Here is a 9,503-nt window from a genome sequence, read left to right as displayed (position 1 = left end):
ATATATGGACTCTTAAAAATTATATTGACCCCATTAATCTTTGGTTATACTTTCCTTTTGGGTGTTTAAGACCCTATAGTTGGCCCAGATAAAACAATTTATTCTTACTCTTAAGGTTGTTTGAGGATCTGTTCCTCAGGGGTCACATGGGCTTGGGAGGAGCCCCTGGCTCCTTTCTTTTACCAGTTCCATTTATGTGAAGATAAGTCAAAGGTCCTGCTCAACCATGGCTGGCTTCACTTGGAAGCATGGAGGAAATGTTTCCTCTGTGTTGACCCTTTGCTTTGTAGACTGGACACTGGTTCAGGTACTTCTGATGGGGTCTCCACAGCCTCCTTATCAAGAGGACAGGTGACTCACCACAGTTACAGGACATTTTAAGAGACGCTCAGAATCCCCTGGAGCTTAGTCAACCTAGGAGGGCAAGGGGCAAACACTGTCCTTTATGTCCCCCTGACCAAATTAGTATAGGCCTCAAAGTATGGCTCTTAAACATCCAAGAAGGTTAGTTCCACCAGTCTGGTATTTTTAATTACCATATGCCATGTAGATAGAGCTTGGGCAAAGACCAAAGAGAGCATTTAGTCTTTGCCCAAGCTTATTCTTTTTTATTCAATGTTTAATCAACAAGAAATTTTACAGTGAATAGCACTGTCAGTTTCATTTTGTGTTAATTTCCTTTTTTAATTTTATTATTTGTGTGTGTGCAGGTGCATGTGTGTGCATGCATGCATGCAATGGCGAGTGAGTGAAGGTCAGAGGACAAAGTGCAAGACTCAGTTTGCACCCAATGGGTTCCAGGCGTGAAGCTCAGGAGATCAGGTTTGATAGCAAGTGCCTTTATAGGCTGAGCCATTTTTCCAGCTCTGCATTGTTAATTTCTATTAGATCTTGAAAATGTGGATACAACTAATAGTTTCAAATGAATCATCTGCTAACACTTGAGAAACATGGATATTCAGCCCAGATATTTCAAGATCTTCACCAATCTCAAAGCTGCTGTATATAAAATATTTCAGGTGCCTCTGCGGCAGCCCTTCTAAAACATGCATGCATACTGACTGCAGATGGTGGATTCTGATAACAAACACAATACTTTTACCACACTTGGCATTCAATTTTATGACATGTCCTTACAATGCAGTTGTGTGTTAAAAGTAAACATGGTTTGAGGACACCTCTGTACTTTGAATCCTACCACAATGACAACCCAACCTACTTGACTTTTGCAGCAAATGACTCAGATCCAGACATAGTAGCTTAGCTACAAGTCAATCACCAGCTGTCAACCGATCAGAACATGCTCAAATAAGGCACATGCTGGGCTATACCCAAGCTGCTTCTGTAACTCACTTCTGTGGTCCAGAATCTCTTCTAGACCTCCCAATTCTATTAAACTTAATTTGTCTGAAGTTTTTAACAGCAGCTTTTGGGGGGGGGTTGGCACTACTAACATTCTGAGCTGGTAAACTCTTGCTATGAGGCATTATCCTGTAGACTGTAGAATGCTAGCAGCACCAGCAGCCTCTACCCACTGGTGCAGAGGCACCCCTCCTCCCTGGTTCCTTTCCAGATATTGCCAAATGTCACTAGGGAGAGGGGAATCACCTCAGGTTAAAAATCAATTGGTTAGTGGCATCCTTTTTGTTTTTGTTGCTGCTTTTGTCCTGGAGATTGAGTCTAGGACTCTGTACCTGCTGGGCAAGCACTCTACCACTGAGCTCTATCCCCAGTCTAACTCATTAAAAAAAAAAAAAAAGGTACCAACAATTTCCATCTTACGTCTGTGTGCTCCTGATATTAATCTTCCCAATGATTTATAAGTTACAACTCTCCTGGGCTCTTACTGCTAAATTCTCTAATATACAACACAGAAGATCCTCAGAGTCAAAAGGGTCAAAGTAATTAATGGAGTCCACCTAGGAAATACAGAGACAAAACTAAACTCTAATATGTTAGTTTTTCCTCACTTGAAACCAGAGTTCTGAATTTTCCCATCCCAAAGTCATTCATTACTATTTTGACTGAGGCCAAAGGATACAATCTTTAAGTCACAAAAAATCTATAGCTAGGTAATTATTTCACTGTCTTTATATATTTAAAAAATAGGTATCCTAAATATCCAAGAATGAGAAACTGGTAAAATAAATTATATGGATAAATATCTGAACTTAATACTTGATTTAGATTATACAGGATATTATGTTAATGTTTTCTCAATCATAGATATAATAAATTATAAAATATATGATCCCATTTCTCAAATAAATATGTATTTGCACAAATATTTATCTGTATAGTACACACATATTTACCTGTATATAGTTAGATAGATATAATCTGACAAGATCAATGCCTAAAAGCTGACAGTTATGAATCTGATGGGAGGACTGTGTTTTAGAGGATTTGTCTTTAACTTTCAGTTTTCTACAATAAACATAAATTGATTATACAAAAATATTTTAGAGTGTTTCTATAAACATATTTACACCATACACAGAAGTCATAAACAAAAAGGAGGGAATCTGCTTAACAATAATTTTATAGCATCAGGATCCTACTAAACCAGCTTGGTTGGCTCCAACTATATTGAAAACTCTGTGAAACAGAACCTCCTTGTTAATTCATCCCTTTGTTTCTAAAACCAAAGGTGTGGTGGCGCACGCCTTTAATCCCAATTTAAGAGGCAGAGGCAGGGGCAGATCTCTGTGGGTTCAAGGCCAGCCTAGTCTATATAGTGAATTACCGGACAGCTGGGTAACAGGGAGACCCTGTCTCAAATTAAAAAAAAAAAATGGATTAACTATCTAAAACCAAAGGATACTACTACTACTACTAATTAAAGTGTAAAGAGATAAAGAACTTACAAATTAGATTACATACTCTAGTAGAAAAGGATAAAAAGCAGGAGCTTTGAGTTTAACATAAATAACCTCTCTTCTTACCAGCTTCATAAAGGTCTTATTTTGAAAGTCAGCAAAGCAATTGTAACCTTTCACATAAATTAAACACTCTCCATGAACTTTAACCTAGTAAGCTACTGAATGAATGTTTGTTAGGTGCAAAGTATGACAGGCACCAAAGGAACATAGAAACCAGAGAGACAGGCATATCATTCAGAAGAAGTAAGAAAAGTATGTAACTTGAATCTGTTATTCAAGTACTTTGTTGCACTTTTTTCACACGGCTAGGAAGCAATGACAATTTATGAGAAGAGATAGTCTGGTCACAGTGGGAGTGCAGCTGAGCATCTTTCCAGCACAAACACTAATCCATTACATTTGTCTGTATATGACCTCCGGTTCCAGATATACCACTCCAACCTTGAATGCCTTAACTTTATGTGTCAGGTAGCGAAGAGCTGGCCTTTTAATTTAGTTGACTCATAACTGCTCTTCCTTGAGCCCAGCTTTCTGGAGAATTCACAGATACAGATACATTTAGCCACAGTCCCCATACCTTCAGGGCTACAATCTTTGCAATAGCAAGGCAATTCAGGTTAATGTAATGCACTTCTTGTGGTCTGGTGTACTAGAGTTAACCACTCAATCCAGAAAGTTGGTACGTTGTCCATAATGTCTGTGCCTCATATTTGAAACAAAGCCTATACTTTGATCCGTTAGACATAACACAAAGTCTGAAGACAGCATTATCTATCACTACCTACATAATATACCTTTTTCAAATCCATACCCACATGAGTGTCTAATGTTTTTTATAACTAGCATGTACTATAGTATCTGAGTACAAAGAACAATTTTCATTTTTTTTAAACTTCTTTTCAATTAAATGTCCCATCTGCTTACTCATGGTTTTGATAGTTCTGAATCTAAAAGGAGGTAGTTTCATTTCTTCTAAAACCATGCAAACAGACTAATTCTCATATAGTTGAAAGCATACATAAGAATAAAAGAAGTTGATTTTATTGAGTATTAATATGTACCATGTAATAATGAGCTGAATCCTCACAACTGTATCAGATACAATTCTTATCCTTATTCTACAGCTGAGAAAACTGGGATAAAGTAACCAATCACTCAAGCTCTCACAGTGTACAGATATGAATTCCAACCAAAACTGCTCAACTCTAAAACCCGTTATACATTATGCCACACTTCTGCCCTTGATCTCTGCCTTTTAGGACAGAAGAATGTATTATAGTTTGGAGACAAAGTACTCCAACAAAACCTCAACTTGGTCCCCAAATGGTGGATCCAATCATTGAGATATGATTGGATTGTGGGGGCTCTGACCTGCCTAATCAATAGATCAATCATTGATGGAGTCATAATTTGACAACATTATTTAGAAGTTGTAGAGGCCAGGCATGGTGGCGCACGCCTTTAATCCCAGTACTTGGGATGCAGAGGCAGGTGGATCTCTGTGAGTTCAAGGCCAGCCTGGTCTACATAGTGAGTTCCAGGAGAGCTGGGGCTACAGGGAGTCCCTGTCTCAAAAAGACCAAAAAAAAAAAGGAAATACACTGATATATAGAAGAGGTAGAAACAAGACCTGGCTTAGTAGGACAAAACAGAACCTGCCTTTGAAAGGTTTTGCTCTACCAAACTCTCTTGCCTCCATGACTTTCTGTCTAAAATCAAGCTCACAGCAATGGAGCCAGACTGTGGGCCATGGTGAGCTAAAAGAATTCTTTCCTTCTTTTAAGTTGTTTTCTGTATTTGTCATAGATGTCAAAAGTGACTAGAATGAAAAATAAACAAATGCTCTAGAAGTCACAACTGCAGAAAGACAAAATTTGAATTGCAACATTGTGAGAGGAGCAATTTGTTCTCTGAATTAATTAATTAATTAATGGTAAATTCACTTCTTTCTTGGGAAGAAAAACTAGTAGATGGGAGACATCAAGAGGAACAATGAAACAAGTTCATAGTGAAAAATCTACATTATTTTAAGCAACAAGAACACAATCTTGCCTAGAATCATGTTGATAATCAAGAGCAGTAGCAACAAGCATCTTTTCCCTTAACCATCACAACACTCAAACCCCAGCACAAGGACAAAAAAAGATTCCTAAAGCCAGTACAGTAGAGACAGAAACAGTGACCTTAGAAAGCACTATATTTTAGTGTGGTGGCTAGCTGTGGCACTTACCCCCAGCCCCCTTTCTGGGACTCAGTCTCTCCAACTCTAGATTGAAGGATTTTAAATCTATGTCTTTCAGCTCTAAGAATGCTTGAAACTTTTCAGAGTGTGCTGTTAAACTTGGAAAGATCGGTGGATACAGTTAAAACCCCATAAACCACAGGTTCTCTAGCAAGAATGTACCTATATCCAGACCTAGCTGGATCAGGACACAGACTGGCTTCCAGTCCCTTGGAACTCAGAAATCAAGGTCAAGCCCAAGCAGCTCCACAGACTGCTGCACTGACCTTTGCATGCACTCTATCTAGTCTTTGGGTAAAAGCTCCATTTGGAAGAATAAAAAGCAGTATTCCCAGTCATCAGGGGCCCTAGTTCAGACCCCTCAGGTTACACACAGCTACCCAGAGGGCGCAGGCGCTTAGCGCACACCACACGGCCATAAACTGCGAGGTTAGAAGGGTGCTGGAAGCTGGATCTCTCGGCTCCCACGCTGTGAGCGCGCCTTCCACGCGCAGGGAGAGGAGGCGGCGGCGCACGCGCTGCCCGCGGGGAGCAGGGGCAGCAGCGAGTATAGCTGGGCGCCCCGGTTACCTGAGTCTGCCGACCCGGTGTGCATCAGTCTGACCTCCGGCTGCCGGTCGCACGGCCTGCCCCGCACCACCTGCTGCAAGAGCAGCCGCACGCGCCGCGATGCCGCGCCGCCGTGGCCGCCAGGGACCCGGAGGAACAGGAGGCGGGACTGCATGGGGCCGGTGGTGAGGCTGGGGACCGCGAGGGGCTCCCAGGTTGAAGGCTGTCCAGGCAGAGCAACGGGAGGCGTCGCGGCGAGCGGGACAGGAAGCGGCACCGCGGTGGGTCCGCCGGAAACTCCTTCCCCGGGCGCGGCCAGCTGCTTGAACTGGGCCGGCCGGGGGCGGAGGAGCAGCTGAGTGTCAGCCTGGAAACCCTCCCCCTGTCCGCGCTCGCCTGCTGGCCACCGGCCACCTGGACTCTCCTGCAGGCGTTGTCACCCCAAAGGCTCCGGAGCCAGAGAGATGCCCAAGGCCTTTAGGACCGTTGGATGGTATGCCCTGCACACGTTTGATTCCTTGTTTACAGCCCCAGTCTTACAGCTTTCCCAATGCTGCTTCAAATCCTAAATACGAATGAGATTATACGACCTTTCACCTATTTTGATTAGTTGTAACCTAATCGGGGTTTCCGTGCAGGACTTGAAATCCTTCACCTGTGTCTTTTTATTGTTGTTTCCTTGTTGCTCCTGCTTATTCTAAGCTCTATATGGAAACTTTATATGCAGTATGAAAAAATGCTGAAATATCAGAAGGATCCAAAGCAACCACTTTCCAATCATGCTACAATACAGGAGTTATATAAAGATCATATATGCCTTTCATAAGCAAAAAAATAGGATGCTAAGGCTGCCTCCCCTTCATGTATTCCAAAAGCAGAGGCTTTTCTACCACAAAGCAAACTAAACCTAATTTAATTATGCTGCATCCCTAAAATGTCAAGAGTGAATTCACCGAGGCAAAAAGTTGAAGTGAAGTCCTGCACAATGAAATCAAGCAAAAAGTATGTAGGCCTCTCAGCTAATGGCCTTGACAATTCTAGAGCTGCCATTGTCTTTAAATCCCTATTGAACACCAACCTCCCAAGTGCATAAACTTGGAATAATGCTGAGAAGAAAGCAACCAAAAGAAACACGTAAAAGAAGCTGAACTGAGAGAGAAAAGCTTTGTGCATCTTGCTGAAGAACTTGGACTTCAGGGGCAAAGGCTGAAACAGGCTTCTAACCTAGTTGGGAGAAAGTGAAAATAAAGGTAATAAATATTTACAACACGTAAACAACATGGTTTCATGGGTACATGTTCATTTATTTTTTACGACTGAGACTGTGAGGGGAAACGTAGATGTAGGGTACAAACTTAACAAGATGCTTCTCCAACTTTGAGCATATGGTTTAACCGTGGTTGTCAACTTGACTAGATCTGGAATCTACCAAGAGATATGGCCCTAGGACGTCTGTGAGGGCATTTCCAGGAAGGATTAACTGAGTGGGGAAGGGCCTCCTCTAGACCCCCGTATAAAGAGATCTGAGGAAGAAACTGTGCTGCTTGCTTGCCTGCCCACACCTCTTGCTGGTGAGTGCACCCACTGCATTATTGCTGCCCCTGCCATCCTTCACTGCCGTCAGAACCCAGCTTCGCCTGCTTCCAGCAGGCTGAAGACCAGCAGCTTTCCAGGAGTCCTCTGGCCTTTGCCACAAGATCAAGACTGCTGAAGGATCCAGGCTTATGGGGTGCCCAGCTACTAGAGTGTCAGCTTCTCCAGTATGCAGACAGCCATTGTTAGATTTCCCAGCCCCTATTGTAAAAACCAATATAATCTCCTTTGTAATATTAATATTATTATATAATGACAAATACTATATAATTAAATAATAAATATACAATATCATTCTGTTCCTCTAGAGAACCCTAATACAGAGCACACACTACATGCCTGTGGACTGTACTAAACATTTTAATTAACAATCTTATTTCACAAAAATGAGTACTATTACCCACATTTTACAGGTGAAGAAACTGAGGCTGGAGGAGTTAAAACTATTAGATCAAGACATTAAAATGTAATCTCACTAGAACTCAGTATACACCTATAAGAATGGAAGAACAATCCAAGGCCAATGGGGTCTGAAACAGGCTAACACATTCAGCCATTCAACATTTATTAAGCAATTGTATAATCAGTATCTTGCTAGGTACTGTGAAACCATAGGCTGACATGAAGTATAGAAAGCAGACATACAAATGAAATGATGTGTAGGAGACTTAGGCTCAAAGCACACTACAACCTAGGAAAGGTCAGTGAGACTTCACAGAGAATGTAATGTTTGAAATGGTTCTTCAAGGATATATATGAATGAGTCAATTGAACAATCTGTCTGTCCAATGTATTCAATTGAAGAATTTGTCCTTGATATCTATATAAAAACATACAAAACCCAAAAGACAAACTATATACTAAAACCAAGCTAAAAGTGAGATGCTGAGCAGATAAACATACTTGCCACCAACCCTGATGACCTGTTTGATCCCCAGGACTCTTGAGGTAGAAGAAGAGAACTGACTCCCACAAGATGTCCTCTGACCTCTACGCATAAGTCATAGTGTGCACACACACACACTACACATTTAATTAATTTTTAAAAAATATTGAAGCTAAGACATCATGCCAATTTACAGGAAATTGTTCGCTTATTTGCTGTAAGAGGACATGTCATATTAGTTAACAGGAAATTGTTCTGATAATGTGAATTGAAAGCATTATTTCCACATCAATAAAGCCACACAAGTTCTGCCAAATAGCTCAACTTATTACTAAAATCTCCTTTCATTGTCTTGTACTTTATAAATGAGGAAAACTAGGCTTATATAGAATAAATAGCTTTCTTATATCTACTGGTTATAAAAATGCTGACAGCCTTAACTCTTATGAAGAGAAGATTAAGTCCAAGAGTCACTATAGATGAGTAATTATCAAGTGCCTAATCATAAATGCAAATTTAAAAAAATAAAAAAGATCCAAAGCTAGCTTAAGGTTTCAATTCAAAGAAAACCAGATTTTGAACATACCAGTAACCACAGGATGCCAGTTTGAGAAAAGTTGATTTGGAAACAAAAACATTTAAAGTTTAAAATGTGAATGAAAAAGAAATAGAGAAAGAATAACTGGGAAAAGTCAGTTTAGTGCCTTACTTTCCTCATCAGTAAAATGAGGCTAAAAATAACTGCATCCAATGGAGAACTGCTGATCTTGGGGACTCCAAGTTAACTGCCCAGGACCATTATTAGCATATTTCAGGTTCTCAACAAACAGTAGTTCCCTTTCCTTCTCCTTAGTATCAAATTAAAAAAACAAAATACATGTCTAGTCAAGGTTTATCTGAGAACATTTGATTTTTGCCCAAGCTTTATCTACATGGCACATGATAATTAAAAGTACCAGACTGGTGAAACTAACTTTCTTGGATGTTTAACAGCCACACTTTGAGGCCCATACTAATCTGGTCAGAGGAACTTTAAGGACAGTTTTTGTTCCTTGTCATCCAAGGTCGACTAAGCTCCAGGGGACTATGGAGCATCCCTCAAAATGTCCTGTAACTGTGGGGAGTCACCTGTCCTCTTGATCAGGGAGGCCATGGAGCCCCCACCAGATGGAATTGAACCAGTGTCCAATCTACAAAAAGGAGGGTCAGCACAGAGGAAACATTTCCTCCACACTTCCAAGTGAAGCCAGCCACGGCCTAACAGGACCTTTGATCTTCACAGAGACAGAACTGGTAAAAGAAAGGAGCCAGGGGCTCCTCCCAAGCCCATGTGACCCCTGAGGAACAGATC

The 9,503-nt window shown here is 41.0% G+C and overlaps 1 protein-coding gene across 2 annotated transcripts in view; it reads right to left on the bottom strand.

Annotated features, from left to right (window-relative positions):
* The window catches only part of Vwa8 (von Willebrand factor A domain containing 8), a 438,392-nt gene extending 430,890 nt beyond the window's left edge, over positions 1-7,502 (bottom strand). For both annotated transcript variants that reach the window (XM_008854688.3, XM_017794762.2), the window contains exon 1: positions 5,695-7,502. In XM_008854688.3, the coding sequence (XP_008852910.1) occupies positions 5,695-5,848 (154 nt within the window). In that variant the 5' untranslated portion in view covers positions 5,849-7,502. The remainder of the gene's footprint in view (positions 1-5,694) is intronic.
* Positions 7,503-9,503: the final 2,001 nt, after the last annotated feature.

Source organism: Nannospalax galili, unplaced genomic scaffold, assembly GCF_000622305.1.
Source record: "Nannospalax galili isolate Female #2095 unplaced genomic scaffold, S.galili_v1.0 scaffold386, whole genome shotgun sequence".
Classification (NCBI taxonomy): domain Eukaryota; kingdom Metazoa; phylum Chordata; class Mammalia; order Rodentia; family Spalacidae; genus Nannospalax; species Nannospalax galili.
The sequence above is the reverse complement of the archived record's forward strand: the minus strand, read 5'-3'. Positions and strand labels throughout refer to the sequence as shown.